Genomic DNA, 19,400 nt, shown 5'->3' with positions numbered 1-19,400 from the left:
TACCTTGTGCTTAAGAGTGGGATCTGGGTAGCTTTAAGGTTTTTCAGTGTTCTGACTCCACCCTCCACTTTTAGCTGTCCCTGTATGCCTTTGCCACAGAGGTTTCTCTCCATGCTGGTGATAAACTGCCATTGCTTATTACTTGGTGCTAGGCTAGTTGTTGGGACATGGGTGTTGTATTGTCTTGATCTATCCTAAATCTTAAGCAGATCTCTTCTTCCTGTGATTGGAGGTGGGGCTTTCTCAGGGTTTCTATCTTTCTACCCCATGGCAGTCATTATCTGTGGTGGTCCTTGGCAGGCAAGTTTCCTCCCCAGCATTAGCAGACATCTGCTTTGTATTGTGTAGGATTTCTGGGGCTAAGATGATTTCTTGTCTCTCCTTCAGGAGGGGAATTTTGTTTTCCTCCCTCCCTTAGCAATGCTAGATTTCTTTTGTGTCTGTGGCTAGTGTTTCCTATCCCACCCCAAGAGGCAGATACTTTTTCTTTCTTCCTTACATGCAGTGTAATTTTCCGAGCCTTGAGGTTAAGAGGGCTTACTGCCCCTGCTCCTGCGGCCTAAGGGTTTTAAGAGAAGGGTTCGGGAAAACGGGCAGGACTTTGATCATGTCACCCAGTAGCAGCCTATCACATTTGCCCGAACCATGAAGGGTGTCTCTTCAGACCTGCTGCCCTGCTCCCAACCCTTCCTGTATTTGGTGAAGGTCTGAATTCTGTCTGAGGCTCCTAGATATTCTAAACTGACATGCTACCCCATACTTGGCCTTTAAGAATTTAAAATTTTAACTGATTTCTTATCCAGCTACCTTTGTCTCCTGTGCTCTACTAAAGATGAAATAGCTGGGACGCCTGAGTGGCTCAGTTGGTTAAGCGTCTGCCTTCGTCTCAGGTCGTGATCCCAGGGTCCTGGGATCGAGCCCCACATTGGGCTCCTTGCTCAGCAGGGAGCCTGCTTCTCCCTCTCCCTCTGCCTGCAGCACCCCTGCTTGTTCTCTCTGACAAATAAATAAAATCTTTAAAAAAAATAAAGATGAAATAGCTCATTTCACAGAGTTCCATCTCAATTTACTTGGCTGTCTTGAGGCCTCAACTATCAGGCTCAAGAAAAAATTATTTTTGTAGATTATCTGGCATTTTTTTAAACATGGGAGCAACATTTTCACATAGCTTTTTACATTCTCAGTGAAACCAGAACTTCCACCTGATTATCACAGATGAATTATATACATCTTTCCCAACTATGAATAATGATTACATTAGGATACTTACTAGAATTTTACTAAACTTAATTTTGGAGGACTGGACGTTATACTATTTGGTCTTCCCATCCAGAAATACTGGTATTTTCACTCATTTATACAAAAAATACCCTCCAGGTTCCTTATGGTATTGAGTCCATGATTTGTTAATTGTTTTTAACTTAAAATCCATATTGTTACAAACACAAATAGAATTAGCTTCTGGAAAAAAAAAAAGCAGCTTCTGGTATTAAAACACAATTAAAGTTAAACAGGAAAAATCAGAAAGAATTAGGTTGGAATCAAATAAATATATAGGTACCTAGGATCATAACAGAAGTTAAGCATTATATATAGCTCTGAGATTCAAAGGAGATAAGACAAAGGGAACCAGTGAGTTATATAATTCTCATAGTTTAACATAATTTTATCTGAAGGATTTTTTTTTCTTGCGCTGAATCCTAGGGTTTTTTTAAATGTAGTTCTTTTAAGAAATAACAACATAAAAAATGAGTTCAACCACTGTTCGGTGGGAAACAGTGAAGTACCCTTCAAATGCCATTTCTTTCCCTCCCCTTAATAAAGGCCAAGCACCCTTCTTATATTAGAAAAACATAAATTCTAAATAATAAATATGAAAAGTTGAAGTAATCCTGACAAGTTTTTGAGAATTGTTGAAAATATTTATTTAGAAAACACGTTTAGTAGGAAAACAGCAAAAACAAAAGAAATACATTTCATATAAGCAACAGAATGCCATGCTGAGGTGAGCTCCACAATAAAAGCCACACTAATTTGTATGTGTGGCCAGGGATGGTGATGTGGAAAAAGGAAAGAGAACTGAGACAGTGGTAGAAGACAACTCTTTGCTTACTGCTTGCAAATCTTATTTGGAGAGGAATCTCTGGAAAACCATGAGTTAGGATAGTTCTAGTCTACAGCATGCCAGAGGCAGAACCAATATAATCTCCTGAAATAAAGGATTTGTGTCATTTCTCTGGGTAGCTCCCTAAGGGGGTTTGGTTCCACCAATGAATAAAGTTCCTAATTCTACACTAAACTCTTCCTTTGGGACATAAATCTCATCTCCTGCTTCTTCTTCCCCAAGCTTCTTCCACCAAGGTGCTTGTATATGCTTCAGGGTGGTGAGATGGGCCTGCTTGGCCTTGGCTGCCACAGGCCTGGATCTACTTAGGAAGAGCTCAGGTTCTTTCCCTTCTGCCTCCTTCAGACTTGGTGCCTCTGTAGTAAACAGAAAATAAACAGGTGAGTAGAAGAGCTCTGTACCATACAAGTGGGAAACTATAGAATTGGAATTCTGCTATAGTAGGCAGGGACAGGGTTCCAACTCTGAATCTATTATCATTGCTAGCTATAGATAGCATATAACTATTCACAAGTTGTAGGTGTGGCTGGCAGCAACTGCCCACCTCCCATAATGTGTTTAAAATAAAAGAATAAAAAATGTAGATTTTTTTAGATGATTTAAAGAACATGAATTTTTAACATATAGCAGAACCCCATTCCATATATGAGAAGCTCAGTTACAGCCACCTAGCTATTGAAAAATACAAAACTTGCAAGTAATGGCACTAAATAGAGGACTCTGACTTTCTCTGCTCCATATATACTGAAAGTGTTTCACAGGTGGACTGAAACACTGTGGCTTCATGGATGAGATCTCTCACTAAATATACCTGTGGTTGTGAGAAGCAGATTAATTAACTATTGTGAAAGCACTTCATTAAAAATTATAAAATGGCACGGTAACTACTGTGATCATCTACTTCTAAAATATGATCAAAAGCTTTTAAGACTACACAATAGAATCTGGCTAGAAGGGCTCAGCATCTTTACAGTTGTAACTGTTGTCTGAGTTGATACCTATGAAGGACAGTAAGGCTGGGAGAAGCAGCCAAAAATGTTATGGGATCTGCACTATTTGAAAAGATCATGTGCTGGCATGTTCTGGATCTAGAAATTTCTGAGGACAAGAGATAGGCTAATAAACCACTAAATGGTATTTTCCCTCTGAAGATTTTGGATGTCACAAAATCTTGCCATAGGTTGTTCATTTTAGGAAACAAAAATGGAATGAGCACATACTCATTAACTGCTCAATGTTGGTGCTGATCTGAGCCATCAGAGCCTCCCTGTGTTGCTGGGCTCTCTCTTCTAGGGCCCTGCCCATAAGGTAGTGTTGCAGTTGTTCTTGAGCTTGGGAATGGAGCTCTCTGCTAGTCACATCTGACATCTGAGAGCTCTGGGAACAAAGAACAGAAAAAATTATCACAAGACACACACACACACACACACACACACACACACACACACACGTTTTGCCACACACACACACACGTTTTGCCACACACACACACACACGTTTTGCCCAACCACTTAGATGAGGTTCCAGAATGCTTAGCTGTCTCTCATCCCATCAGTTGAATCTCAAGATTGATTTCTACATTGTACTCTTGTGCAAGCATTAAATAGCCTTTTAAAAGCAGCTTTACATGAAAATTCAGGGGATAGTTTCTGGTATGCTCCTACACCTCACTTCCTCACACACTGTTATTCTGGGAGAAGAGTTAAGACTGAGAGACCACAGTGAAAACTACAGATGGTTCGGTAAAGATACTGGCCTGAAACAGGAGTAAGTAACAAGGCCAACCTCTTGTTCCAGACCTCACCTGCCAGACTATGTTACTTTTTATCTCACCCCCACTCCTAAACTTATTTAAACCATAATGTTATGATTGCTTCTGGTTTCAGAGATCAAGGGACAAAATTAGTCAAAGGACCAGATTCCTTTGGCCACACAGCTACTTTAAAGGGAAATTAATTAGTTTAGACAAGAATAAGAAAATTTTAACTCTGAAGCTGATAAAGCTTCTGACACCACAGCTTCTCAAATATTCAATGGATCTGGTATAGGATGGAGTCCCATTCCAGCGAACACCTTACTTTTCAGCTACAGAATCTTAAACAGCAGCACTAGAGTATGACTAAAGCAGTATTTCTTTTTTAAACAGGAGCATGCATCAAAATCATACATAATGCATTAAAAAAAGAGAGAGCTCAAAGACCTAACTATAAGAGATAAAACTGTAAAACTCTTAGAAGAAAAGATAGAGGAAAAGCTTCATGACATTAGGTGGGGCCATTTCTTTGACTATGACACTAAAGTCACAGATACAACAACAACAACAACAAAAAATAGGTAAGTTGAACTTCCATCAAAATTAAAAATTTCTGATACTATGAACAGAGTAAAAGGGTAACACACACAATGGGAGAAAATATTTGCAAATCCCATATCTAATAAGAGATTAATATCCAGAATATATAGATAACTCCTAAAACTCAACAACCAAAAAACCCAAACAACCTAATTAAAAAATGGGCCAAGAACTTGAATGGACATTTCTCCAAAGAAGGTAATATACTATATGTTAACTAAATTGAATGTAAATTAAAAAAGAAGATATTCAAATGGCCAATAAAAGATGCCCAAAATCACTAATCATTAGGGAAATACAAATCCATTCACAATGATATAACACTACGCACCCCTTAGGATGTGAAAATAACAAAAGGCGAGGAGGTGGAGAAATTGGAACCCCTGTGCACTGCTGGTGGGAAAGTAAAATGGAATATTATGCAGCCATCAAAAATGGAATCTTGCCATTTGCAATGACATGGATGGAGCTAGAGGTATTACACTAAGCAAAATAAGTCAATCAGAGAAAGACAATTATCATATGATCTCACTGATATGTGAAATTTGAGAAACACAGCAGAGGATCATAAGGGAAGAGAGGAAAATATGAAACATGATGAAACCAGAGAGGGAGACAAACCATGAGAGACTCTTAATTTCAGGAAACAAACTGAGGGTTGCTGGAATGGAGGGTGGTGGGAGGGATGGGGTAGCTGGGTAATGATACACTGGGAAGGGTATGTGTTGTGGTGAGTGCTGTGTGTTGTGTAAGACTGATGAACCACAGACCCACCCCTGAAACATTATATGTTAGTAATAAAAAAAAAAGATAGAAAAAAAAAACCCTGCTGGGATTCTGATTATACTAGATGACATCCTGTCTTGTTCCCGATTTTAGGAAAGAAGCATCCAGTCTTTCATCATTGTCAGCTGTAGATATTTTTTATGACATGGAAAAAGTTTCCTTCTATTTCTGCTTTGCTGAGATTTTTTTTGCATGTATTTATATGATGATACTGTTTTTCTTAGTCTGTTAATATGGTGAATTACATTAACTGATTTTCAAAGGTACAAATGGTCCTATCAAGGGTCATATGATATGGTCATATTGGTTTTTCATTTCCCCATCACTTTCTTTATGTTTCCTCTTTTCCGCCTTCTTTTTGACTAATCAACTATATTTTATTATTCTATTTCATCTCCTTTATAGGTTTATTAGCTATACCTTTTTTGCTTTTTAATTACATTGGTAGCTTTAGGATTCAGAGTATACATTTTTAACTTATCAATCTATTTTCAAGTAATATCATCTCACTTTATATATAGAAAAAAAACCTTTCCATAGTATACATCTATTTCATTCCTTCTGGCTTTTATACTGTTGTTGCTAAGCACTGTATTTTTATATATGTTACAAACATCATTAAACAATGCTATTATTTTTGTTTCCAACAAGAACTAAACTAAAATAAACTATTTTTGAAAATGAAGTTTAACTGAAATACAGCCACACATATTTGTTTACATATTATCTAACGCTTTAATCTACAACTGCAGAGATTTGTAATTGCAATAAAGGTTATAACGTCTACAAAACTGAAAATATTTACTCTCTAGTACGCATTACAGAACACTTGATATTTTGGTTTAAAGAATCAATTATATTTTATAAAGATTTAAATGATGAGGAAAAAGTCATATATTTACCCATGTTGTTACCATTTCCAGTGTTCTTAATTTCTTTATGTAGAGTTGGGACATCTTGTGTCGTCATTTTCCTAATATCATTTTTGAGAAAAATCTTAAATCCTTTACAACTTAAAGGATATAACATTTCTGGTAGTGTGAGTATGCTTGTGACATAGTTCATCATTTGTATGTCTGAAAAAGTTATTTTGTCTTTGTTGTTAAAATAATTTTTCAAGGTAAAGCATTCTGCATTGACAGATTTTTTTCCTTTCAAAACATTAAAGATGTCTTCCTACCTGCATTGTTCCTGCTGAGAAATATGTCATTTCTTTCTCTGTCTTTATGTTTTTACTTTTCTATTTTTAAGATTTTTACTTTATTACTGATTTGAGGAATCTGATTATCATATGACTTGGCATAGGGTTTTTTTCATGTGCCTGTACCTTCATTGGACTTAGGGGTAAATTTATAGTTTGGAAAGTTTTTGGGCATTATTTTTTTCTCCCCATCTTCTTCAGAAACCCCAATTACTCATTTATTTGGCTACTTGAAGTCTCATAGATCACTAATGTTCTTTTCAATTAAAACATTTTTTTCTCTTTGTGTCTCATTTTATACAGTATACATTACTATGCCTTCAACTGTATTAATATTTTATTCATCAATGTCTAATTTGCTACTAATGATCTAGTGCATTTTTCATATCAAACACTGAAATTTTCATCTCTGGAAGTTTGATTTGGGTATTTTTGATATCTTCCACATCCCTACTTAAAATTTGAATATATGAACAATGTCCTCTGTAATTCTAACATCTGTGTAGTCTCTAGATTGATTTAAGTATCTTCCTCATCATGGGTCATGTCTTCCTGCCTCTCTATACCCATGTTAATCTTTAATTTGCTGCAAGACATTGTAACTTTTACCTTGTTGAGTATTTTTCTGGGATGTGGTTAAATTACATAAGAATTTTTATCTTTTTGGCTCTCGCTTTTATGATTTGTTTATCAGAATGCATCAGTCCACACTATTTACTTTCTACTACTAAGGCAAGACCTTCCTAAGTACTCTTTCTGATACCCTGTGAATTAAGTTTTTCCCATCTGTTTGATGGGAACATGTACTATTCCTGGACCTGTGTTGAGTACCAGGCACTGTTCCCTCTTATCTTTGAAGACGACTGTTTCCTTTATCTTGGGTAGTTTCCTTATATATATGTGCTAATCAGACTCCTGAAATATACTCAAGGGGAATATTCTGCAGATATCTGGGGTATTCTTCGAGTATCTTTTCACTTTGTACTCTGTCCTATGAAATCTAGCTGCTTTGTTCTCCTCAGACTCTCAGTTCTGTCTCCTCAGCATGCGGATCCCAAAGGGTTCCTCCTCTTTCCTCCTCCTTGTGCTGTGACCTAGAAACTCTCTCAGGGCAATAAGCTAGGCCATCATAGGGCTCACTTTGTTCCCTCTCAAGAATTACTAACCTTCTTTGTTTGATGTCCATGGTCTTGAAAACTGTTGTTTCATGTATTTTATCCTTTTTTGTTTCCCATTTGTTTCAAGCAGGAAGTAAATCCAGTCCCTTTTACTCCATCTTGCCTCTAAGGAATTACTAACCTTCATTGTCTGATTTCCATGATCTTGAAAACCATTGTTTCATGTATTTTATCTTTTTTTCCCACAGTTGTTTCAGGCAGGAAGTAAATCCAGTCCCTTTTACTCCATCTTGCCTCTCAGGAATTACTAACCTTCATTGTCTGATTTCCATGATCTTGAAAACCATTGTTTCATGTATTTTATCTTTTTATCCCCCAGTTGTTTCAGGAAGGAAGTAAATTCAGTCTCTGTTACTCCATCTTGGCTAGAAGCAGAAGTCAGAACTTTTTTCTATTGCCTACCTCTATGTGGTAACCACACAGGGCCTGACTTATAAGGGCAGGCTTGTCATCTTCTTTTACTTCACAGGCTTACATTAGTTTGTGGGTTTAAATTCAGATTAGTAGGAGGGAAACGTAGGAGGCCTTACTGAGGCCTCCTCAATTGGACCTTGTTGTTCAATTCTGCTTTTACCAATGCTCTGTGTTCCAGTGCTTATCTATCAGATACATGTTCAGCTATAATATATTAGTACTCTAATTTCCATTTATAGAGTTTTTTTCCTGGATTTTTTTTTTGAGGGGGGTTGTTTGTTTGCATAAAGCTCTTTAGTTTTGGGAGCTCTGCAAGAATGAAACAGTGAATGATAGGACTACCTAACATTACTCTTAAACTCTAACATTAGTGACCCAGAACCTTTAGATTTTAGAAGACAGAGTCAGAGAAAAAGTGTATATGTGGGGAGGCAGGGCCAGGGAGGAGGGAGAGAAAGAACCCAGAGACAAACAGTAGAAGTACAAGAAAATGGATGTGGAAAGTACCAAATGGCACTTGAGTGTTTAGTTCAAGTGAGGGCAGTAAGAATTCCGATTGGCTGAAATGTATAAATTCCCCTAAAATTAGTGAAGTATAGAAGTATGGAAAAAGCATCAAGAGAAAAGTGGAGATGACTGGCAGAAATACAGGTTATTAAAATTAATGATGGGGTGGTGAGTTACTCTAAAAGCAGAAAGGAAAATGATCTTCAAAGACATATAGGAGTATAAGGTCAAGAACTCAGAAGGGAGGGGTGCCTGGGTGGTACAGTCGGTTAAGCATCCAACTCTTGATTTTGCTCAGGTCATGATCTCAGACTTGTGAGATCAAGCCCCATGTAGGGCTCTGCACTCAGCAAGGAATCTGCTTCTCTCCCTCTCCCTCTGCCCACACCCCTCACGCACTCTATTAAATAGATGAATAAATCTTAAAAAAAAAAAAAAGAACACAGAAGGGAGAAGCAAAATAACACCAGATCTATAGTACTGTGATCACAGAAAGTAAAAGATATGGACATTTCTATCGGGAGAAATGTGTTAGCAGTATTACAGTGATAAAATCATAAGAGGCAAATAGTCAAATGCTTTATAATATTAGCTCCTGGGGTTTCATCAATGGTTTCATTAATAGCAGGTGTCAATTCTCACATGTATGTATTATGTGTTTGGGTATACATGTTAACATTGAATATTTATTGATTGCAAGCTAAATATATTCTTTGTGGAAGCTTCAAAACAGTCAATAGTTTTACATACTATTGGAAAAAAGCAGTGACCATGTCTTGCTGATACACTATAGGAAATAACAGATTTGAAGCAGTCTCCTTAACCTATTGACTGTACTATGGCCCATATAATTATAAGATTCCAAAACTCTTAACTCTATGGTAAAGCCACTGTATTACTTTATATCAATAGTAAACGCACAAACACATGAGTATCACGTACTGGAAAAATGTAACACTGATATCATGGCACAGAAGTCTGCATACCGGATGTCTTCTGAGATAGTCATCCACTTGTTGCTTCAGTTCAACTCTGCGTGCATCAGTGAGATCTTGAAGTCCTTGCCAAGGAGCAAATAGCTTCTTTTTCTTACGACACTTCTCTAGGAACTTAAGAGTCTGGTGCAAAAAAAGATTTGTGATTTTTCATTCCTGACTAACAGAACTATTTTCTTCTATAACATATGGTAGCAACAACATTATAACAGTTGTTAACTTTGAGTGTGCATGGGGAGAGGGATGGGATTATGATGGGAGTGAGGGAGGACAATGAATTTTAATGATATTCTTCTGTAGTGTTTTAATATTTTACAAGGATATATTCATGTATTGTTTGTATGGAAAGCAAAAAAGAGGAAAAAATAGTAAGTGAGTTCTTTTCTCAATTCTAGTCCCTTATAAAGTGTATGATTTTGGGCAAGTCACTTGATCGCCACAGGATGGATTTTATGTCTATAGAAAACACAAACCCCAATTCTACTTAGACTAGAAAATTGTGAGGATCAAAGGGACAATATGTAAGAAAAAGCTTGGCAAATGAGAAATTATAAAATTGTAAAGTATGGGACAACTGATGAAAGTAGTTTCTGAATGTTCTTCCTCATGTCCTTCAGAAAGAACTCCTAATAAAAGACGTCTTGAAACAGGCAAGATTTGGAGAAAATTTGAAATTATTCTGCCATTTTTTTTCACTCTTCTCCCTTCCTTATAGCTTTTATTTTCATCAAAGTTATACTTCACATTGCTTTAAAGAAAAGGTTGGCAAATTATGGCCCACAGACCAAATTCAGCCTGCTGCCTGTTTTTACATGGCTTAAGAGTTAAGAATGGTTTTGTACTGGGCGCCTGGGTGGCTCAGTCGTTAAGCGTCTGCCTTCGGCTCAGGTCATGATCCCGGGGTCCTGGGATCGAGTCCACATTGGGCTCTCTGCTCTGCGGGAAGCCTGCTTCTCCCTCTCCCACTCCCCCTGCTTGTGTTCCTGCTCTCGCTCTGTCTCTGTCAAATAAATAAATAAAATCTTTTAAAAAAAAAAAAGAATGGTTTTGTACTGTTATATGGTTAAAAAGTTCAAAAAGTAAATGAATATACTGTGATGTGAAAATTATATGAAATTCAAAATTCAGTGTCTACAAATAACATATTATTAATGTGTCATGCTTGTGTATTGCCTATAGTTTCCTTTGTGCTACAACCATAGAGCTGAATAGTTGCAACAGACTGCATGGCTCACAAAGTGTAAAATATTTTACTTTTCAGCGCGTTCCAGAAAAAAATTTGTTGATATAATTCTATTGTTTAAAGTGTCAGCTTTATAAGAATTATTACCAAAAAACCCTAGAGTTCTCTGCCCCCTCTCTCAAAGACAACAACTTTAACTCTTTCAGGTTTTTCTTTTGATGTTTCTGTCCATCTACTTTTCTGTCATTTTTCAGGTATAGGTATTATCTATTGACTTTCTTGTATAAAGAAAGTCATACAAGACTCTCTTTCACTGCTTGCCCTCCCACATACTTTCCATATCCCCAAACATCCATTATTACAAATTTAGTTAAATCAATGTTTAGTGTTTACATAATTATGACTACATAAAGGCCATTCAAGTTTGAACCGTATCACATATGATTTACTTTTCCTTTTTTGCACATTTTTTATTTTCTCTAGAATTAATAAGGCTGTGGTTTACCTGTGCTTACTTTTGTATGCACTTATCACTGATTATGTATCTAAACTCTCCTAATGCTTATACATTAAAATATATCAGGCATTCTATCAAATTTATTTTCCTGGACATATATCTTCTGGAGCTTTCTGACCTGCTCAACTCTGGATTGATTGCTTTTTATGCCTGATGCATAGGTATCATCCTGAGATCTCCATTCACCATCATCTTGGTGACTCCTTTTCATCTTTCCTTTGCATTTTCCTATATTCCATATTGTCTTTTCTTCTTGGGTTACTTCTTTGTTTTAAAGACTTTGTGATGCATGAAAATGTCTTTAGTCTATGCTTACCTTAAACCAATGGTGTGGTTGCGTGCAGAATTCTAGTTGGAAATCATCTCTCTCAAATATGTAACAGCCTTACTTCATCCATTTTAGCTTCCACTGTTGCTACTAAGAAGTATATGTGTCCCCAGTGCATTTCATAGTAATGTAAAATAAATGTGGGTATGTTTCTATCCTTATATTAAACATTTAGTCAATCCTTTTAACCTAAAACTCATAACATTCAGTTCTGGGAAATCTTGAGTTATTTGATTTCCTCTCCTCAGGTTTTTTTCTGTTGTTTCATGTTTGAATGTTTGACCTCCTGGACTGGTTATCTTTTCTTTTTGCCCTGCTCTCTAGATTTCCCCAACTTTTTTTCCCTAGCCCTTTTATTATGTCTTTCATTTTTTTTCTGCCAATGTTTATTCTATTTGTTCCCTTTTATATAGCATCTTGGTTTTATTTCATGCATTATCTTCTCTTAGCTTTAAGGAAATAATAGATTTTGTAAAAGTTTTCTCATCCCTGCAATGTATCTATTTCCACCAAGTAGTTTTATTCTGTTTCTTCTGGCCTCAGCTTTTCTCAGATATCCAATGATACTTTGAGCTAATATTTAAGAGTAAGCTCTAAGAAGGTGTTTAGAAATTCTGGACAGGTGGGTAGGGTTTATCTACCATACTTCAATACAGAACTACTGAACTGAGCTGTTTCTTTCAAGTACCCCATTGTGAGTATACTTGTAACTTTTCTCAGATTCCTCAAAGAAAATACTCTCAATCTACTGTTTGCAGGAGATAAGCCTGGCTGACAGCACACTGGGACCTAAGGGGGGGAAAAACAGGGCTGGAGGTCTTCTCACTCAGTTTATAAAATTTCTCTAATACCCCTATTTTAGTATCTAATGGAGACTTCAACTGTGCTTGCATCTTCCTGTTGAGAGACCCACTCCTTTCCTTGTACTCTTCCCTTTATTTGATTCTTCTTCCTTGCTTCTCCTTCTCTCTCCTCTACCTCCTCCTTTTAGCACCACCCTCAGCTTATCACGCTATACTGGGAACTTCAGAATTAAGGTACCAGAACAGAAGAATCTCTGTCCCTAGATCAAAAAAGCCCACCTTGACCTTTTCTTCACTCTTTGTCATTTCAGAACTCTCTGAAATTATATTTCTCTCCCTGTTTTTTATTTTCTCAACTGCTAATGGTTTGTTTTACTAAGTGTTTTTGTGGTCAGTCTGTGATGGATATGTATAACAGCACTATAATACTTTCCTGCTATAATCAAGTAGCAAGAATTGCCATCATTCTGGCCCTAGAGACCAGACACCAGCAATTATCACCTTCCTTCTGAGTTTAAGAGATAAGAAACCAAGAGAAGAAAATCCTGAAGCATTAAAAGGGAAAATGCAGCTAACCCTTCAAATCTAATTTCAACACTAAGCCACTACAGAGAACTCCAAGTTGTCTATGTTAAGGATGTGTAATTTGAAATCAGCAAGCTTACACTGGGTTTTTTTTTCAATTTCTAGCTACATGAGAAACAATGCCTCTGCTTTTGTACAAAATAAGGGAGGGAGAAAGGTAAACAACAGTTCTGGTCTTTCTTCCAGTTCTGGCCTTTTCCTGCCAAAAATACTAAAAACCAGTTCCTTCTAAGGGACAAGTTCAATGAAATGATATTCCTACTACTTTCAGTGAAACTAATGAATTATTCCTTTTTCTTTTTTACCAAGATCAATTGCAGTGCTAATAGAAATATAATGGAAGTCACATGTGTAATTTTAAATTTTCTAGTAGCCATATAAAAAAAGTAAAAACAGGTGAAATTAATATTTTGCATATACTGGGTTATGTAAATATATAACTCAATATATGCAAATATATGTACATTTTTCAACATGTATGTTGTATGTAAAAATTATTAATGAAGTATTTTACACTCTCATATTAAGCCTTCAGAATGTGGTGGGCATTTCACACTTACAGCACATTTCAATTGCGACTAGCTACATGTCAAGTACTCAAGTAGTCACCTATGGTTAGTGGGTACTGTATCAGACACAGTCTATATGCAGGTATATAGTAGGTCTTAGAAAAGGATGCTTCAAAATGTAGCAAAATGTATCATTTACTGACCACTGGTTGCCCTATTCTAATTTTCTCTACTATTTTCATTTCTCTTCCCTCTCTGTACTTCATAATTTTTCTTTTCTTTCCCTCTTTGAAAGGAATCCTCTTCTTACCTTTCTACTTTTCACTAGCTTTACTTTGACTTCATTATTTTTAGTAGTGAGTTGCAAAGACTAAAAACATGATCTTGACCCAGCCCTTTTTGTTCTTACAATGGAGACCCATTTTCCTTTTGGGTGGGGGAGCTAGGAGGTGGATGTAACTAATCTTTTTCCTCTTATGCCAAAGAAAAGTGTGAAAGCCAAAATAACTTTGCCTCCATAGCCCTCAGATACCTTCCTATAAAGACCTCTGTGCTTTAAGGAATGGTGGACAAACTGGGGTATCTCACTTTAGAGTAGAGGACCCTTTTATAAAATTCTGGGCTTATCTAAATAGGCAAGGTAGTAATTCAATTTAATAGGGGCCCAGCTGATCCTCTGACAGAGGAGAGTTTAAAAAAGTAGCCATGAGGTAAAGGTATTAGAAAGGACCTAAGGGTTCCTCTAAAAGAAATATGTCCAACACTGACATCCATGGGTTAATTCTTAGATGGCCCTGTTTAGCAGAGGATAAAATGCAGGTATAGGTGTGGTTTGGTGATGCTGCAGGATTGTTTGTTGTACATATAGCCTGCCATCACCAGAAAAGCCTGAGGAAGAAGGATGCAGCAGACAAATCTTCCTATTTCTGTAGTACTTACTCTATCCTATTTTTTGAGTGGTTTTTTTAATAATCTTTGTAAAACGTTAATCACAGAAAATTAACAAAGAGACTATTCAAAATCTAACACTGTGAAATACTGAAATTAACCCAAAGTTCAAAAATAAAGGGCTATAAAATGCTATAGGACCTGAAATCCTAATATGAAAGTTAACAGGTATAAGTGAATAAGAGATGTTAGGAAAATTGGTCATTAAATGAAATAAAGAGCCTTGTTTGCTATGCTTTTCCAAGGCAATAAATATTACTGAATCCCAGGAAAATTATTATTTAAGAACACCATTCTATAATTCAAGAATTATAGTGATCCAGTTATATCTAATATATTATCTATACATTAAAAAAATAAACTATGATGTGCTAAACTAGTACAGGCTTTGCAATTTCCAAAATACTTTCCCATAAATTGGGTCATCTCATTTATATAACAACTGAGTGGAAAAGGTAGGGTAAACATCCATTCATAAAACAAGCACATGCTAAGAGCTGACAACAATAGGTAAGACTTAGTTCCTTATCCCTGAGGAAGTCACAGCCCAAGAAAGAAAGAAAAAAATTTAACAAAGTACACTGCAGTATGATAAATGATGTACAAGGTTCTATGGAAGTACTAAGGACTGAGTGTCTAAATCAGTTTGTCCAGTGTTAAGGAGGTTCTTATTTTATAGAGAAAGAAACTAAGACTCAGAAAAGCTAAATGACTAGACCAAGACTTTACAGCAGGTATATACAAGGTCAGGTTTGAATCCATGTTTTTGCACTTCCTAATCCAGTAATCTTTTTACTGTATTAGACTCACTGCTCTCTGAAGTATGACAGCTGCTTTATACTCCGTGAGAGATGGCCTCTGTTGGCGAAAATTTCTCCTTTCCCTGTACCCTCTCCAGTGCTTCTGGATAATCAATGCTGATTTCTCTTCTATTTCCCGATTATATTTTTCCACCTGACCTAAAAAGATGACAGACACTATTACAACATACTCAACTGCTATACTTTCTCAAGTTCTGGAATCAGGATAATGATATTAACAATAATCTTGCAGTCTTTTTATTTGTTTCTTTAAATATTGTTCATTAATTTCCCCAAGTTTATTATTTTACAATGGTTCTAAGATAGCAGAAACAAAAAACTCCAAAAGCTTTCTCAGATTATGCACATTCTTTAGAGAAAAGATTCATATAATTTTTTGTGGCAAAGGAATGAGAAAGGGTTAAAAATCCAATAGCAAGAATACTTAGAAAAAAGAATCATAAGTACATGGTTAGGAATTCAATCCATACCACCAGAGGGAAAAGGCAAGATGCATGTATGTTAATTACTCTGTGTACTTCCAAATTTCTCTTAAGTATACAGGTGACTTTCTTTTTACTTTCTGGGAGGTGTTGTATGTGAGACAGAAAACTCTAGGATGTCTCACAGATGGGAAATTGAGCATATTGCTGGTGCTATTACCTGAGATGGGGAATTCAGGGAAAGGAAATGGGTGAGGTAATGACTAGTTTTGGGGATGCCTGTGGATATCTAGGTAAAGCTTAGACAAGTAAAGATTTATCTAAGTCAAGCTATCCAATAGGGAACTGGCTACAGAGCTGTGCTGTCCAATATAGTAGACACTATCCACAAATGGCTACTTTAATTTAAATAAAGTAAATTTAAAAATTCATGTGCTTGTGTGCACTAGAGACATTTCAAGTACTCAATGGCCATGTCTAGCCAGTAGGAATCATAGTTGACGGTGCAGATAAAGAACATTTCATTTTGTGAAAAGTGCTGGTTTAGGGGCGCCCAGGTGGCTCAGTTGGTTAAGTGTCTGCCTTCGGCTCAGGGCATGATCCCAGGCTCCAGGGACAGAGCCCCATATTGGGCTCCCTGCTCACCAGGGAGTCTGCTTCTCCTTCTTCCTCTGCCCCTCCCTCCTACTAGTGCATGTGCTCTCTCTCTCTCAAATAAATAAATAAATAAAATCTTAAAAGAAAAAAAGGAAGTGCTGGTTTAGAGCTTGGGAAGGTGAAGATGCAAACAAGATTTGAGTGTGCTAAGCACTCAGTTGGTAGTTGAAGTTACAGTTATGGATAGGATACCGCAGGAAGAGCAACATTAGAGTAAGAGGTAAAGATGGAACCTTGGGAAACATCTATATTTAAGGGAAAAAAAAGAGAAATAAGAGGTTATGTAAGAACAATGGGAATGAGTGGTAGGAGGGGAAGGGGAAGAACAAAAAAAAAATCTTGAAACCATTCAGATTCCTAGACTGTAATATTAATTTCAGCTTAGTGTATCAAAAGTGGCAAGATGTCACAAGGTTTATACTGGGATATGAGTAAAGTTCTGATTCTAAAATGTAGCAATCTAACTCCCTCCTTAAGGTCAAGGGTATTCTTTATGTCTCTGAAAGCTATTTTAAGCATATATTTTTACGTTTCACTAATTTATCTGAAAGATAAGAAAACCCTAGTGGAGAGACTGCTCGGCATCAACTAATAGGCCTTAATCAAAAAAACAAAACAAAACAAAACTGTGACTTTTTTTTTTTTTGACTTGAAATTTAATAAGGTTTACCTGAGAAGGGAGAAACAGGAAAAAGGTCCACATTAAAAAAAAAAAATCATCAGGTAGCAGGAAATCTGGTTCATTAAGATACTTTAAACATTTTTACACTTACAAAATTGACATTGCCACCCACCTGGATGAACTATTTCGAGCATACTCAGCCGTAATTCTCGGGACAATCTCATGGCTCTCTGTCTTTGAAGTTGCAACTGTAATCTGCGGTGCTCTTCTTCTTTCTGCTTATTTAGCTTTAGTAATGCCTTGGTTCGTTTAGATCTGTGATAGAAACATTAAGTACCAAAAACAAAAAAAAAAGAAACATTAAGTACCTTATACACAATTTTTTTGTAAATGATATACCCACTCAAGAAGTATATGAAAAAAAATTAAAATTTTTTTAAAAGATTTTATTTATTTATTTAAGAGAGAGAATGAGAGAGAGAGAGCACATGAGAGGGGGGAGGGTCAGAGGGAGAAGCAGACTCCCTGCTGAGCAGGGAGCCCAATGCGGGACTCCAGGATCATGACCTGAGCTAAAGGCAGTCGTTTAACCAACTGAGCCACCCAGGTGCCCAAAAAGAAGTATATGAAAAGATGTTTAACCTCACTAGTTATTATATACATGTAGATTTGTTACAACAGTAACAAGCTGAAAACAAACTGTATGCCCCACAACAGGGAACCTGATAAATAAATTACTGGTTCATTCACTGGATAGGATTCTATGAACCATAAAATAATAAAAATTTTAAAAAATATTTAGCAAATTGGGAAAATACCCAAATCTAATGTCAAGTGAAAATAAAATCAGGATATAGAAGCCATACAAAGTGTGTTAAAAATATGTATTATATACATAAAAAATGATTAAAAAATAATAAAATCTCAACAGTGATTTTTGCTGCATAGAATGATTATGAATGATTTTTTTCCTCATGTTTACCTATTTCTCAATCATGGACTAATAACCATTATTATTAGAACCAATTATGAAAATCTTCATATGGCCACAAAAAATTATTTAACTGGCATTTGTGTATTACCTGCTCTTATTCACCAAAATTTCTCCTTAGCCATTTCTACCTAGTTTTGATTGGTTCCTATATTACTATGTAAGGAGATCACAAGTATTAGTCTATAGTGAATATACTCAAAATACTTTCAGATACCCATAGAAAAGGAAAACAAAAAGGACAAAAAGAAAAGAGAAGAATACATTATTTATCTCTATAGACTTAATTTGCTTGTGTCTCACTCAAGAGCATTTGCTCTTAGATTCTTTTTTTTTTTTTAAAGATTTTATTTATTTATTTGACAGAGAGAAAGACAGCGAGAGAGGGAACACAAGCAGGGGGAGTGGGAGAGGGAGAAGCAGGCTTCCCGCTGAGCAGGGAGCCCAATGAGGGGCTGGATCCCAGGACCCTGGGAACATGACTTGAGCCAAAGGCAGATGCTTAACGGCTGAGCCTCTGCTCTTAGATTCTTTTCCCAGAATTAAACTACCAACAAATGAGGTACCTTGGCTATAGCTTTGTAGACAGGCAGACTTCAAAATGGTATAGTTAGAGGGTGATAATGATTTTTAATTCAGTTTCTTTTGGAAAAGGAAAAACAGCATAAAGCAATTTAAAAAATCTTTTAAAACAGAAAAGGAGAATTCACAAAATTATTTCGATAAAATTTTGTGTGTGTATGGTTTTTGCTTTTTTTCTTAGTGTTTCCTAACTGCTACCAATACAATTTAAGTGTTTTTTTGGCTTTACACTTTGTCAAGAGTTGAAGGTTCGCTTCAAAATATCTTTCTTACTCCACTGTGAAAGGTAGAGAAGACCCCAAAGTGCAGATGTGCCAAAGAAGGGGTTCTAAAGAGGCTATAGGGCTAGCCATATAGTTTCTAAGTGTCTCTTCCTCTTCCAAAGAGTTGGAAATGAAGTAAGTAAGGGGCCTTTATGTTCTCAAAGAATGGCGGATGGAAACTTGCCTCTCCTATAGAACTCTCCCTGCAAAATTCTGGGATGTATACAGCATATATATAGCATATAGGTAAGGATGTTTTACCCTTTACCTACTTATGCAGGGTAAAACAGAACAGTTGGCCCTAAACAAAATCTCCTTTTATTTATTTATTTATTTATAAAGATTTTATTTATTTATTTGACAGAGAGAGGCACAGCGAGAGAGGGAACACAAGCAGGGGAAGTGGGAGGAGAAGCAGGCTTCCCGCTGAGAAGGGAGCCTGATGCGGGGCTCAAGCGCAGGACCCAGGGATCATGACCTGAGCTGAAGGTGGACACTTAATGACTGAGCCACCCAGGCGCCCCCAAAATCTCCTTTTAAATTACCTAACTGGTTACAGATTATAATGTCTAATATTGCATTATCATTATATTAAATTTACTATTAGTAT

General features: G+C 36.4%; 1 protein-coding gene across 3 annotated transcripts in view; it reads right to left on the bottom strand.

Annotated features, from left to right (window-relative positions):
- Positions 1–1,908: 1,908 nt before the first annotated feature.
- Positions 1,909–19,400, bottom strand: part of IQCB1 (IQ motif containing B1) — a 53,392-nt gene continuing 35,900 nt past the window's right edge. For all 3 annotated transcript variants that reach the window (XM_027587476.2, XM_027587475.2, XM_027587477.2), the window contains exons 11-15: positions 17,127–17,269; positions 15,243–15,391; positions 9,551–9,682; positions 3,346–3,502; positions 1,909–2,481 (exon numbers count right to left, since the gene is read on the bottom strand). In XM_027587476.2, the coding sequence (XP_027443277.1) occupies positions 2,249–2,481; positions 3,346–3,502; positions 9,551–9,682; positions 15,243–15,391; positions 17,127–17,269 (814 nt within the window). In that variant the 3' untranslated portion in view covers positions 1,909–2,248. The remainder of the gene's footprint in view (positions 2,482–3,345; positions 3,503–9,550; positions 9,683–15,242; positions 15,392–17,126; positions 17,270–19,400) is intronic.

This window comes from Zalophus californianus, chromosome 1 (genome assembly GCF_009762305.2).
Source record: "Zalophus californianus isolate mZalCal1 chromosome 1, mZalCal1.pri.v2, whole genome shotgun sequence".
Lineage (NCBI taxonomy): Eukaryota > Metazoa > Chordata > Mammalia > Carnivora > Otariidae > Zalophus > Zalophus californianus.
This window is presented reverse-complemented; position numbering and strand designations above follow the sequence as displayed.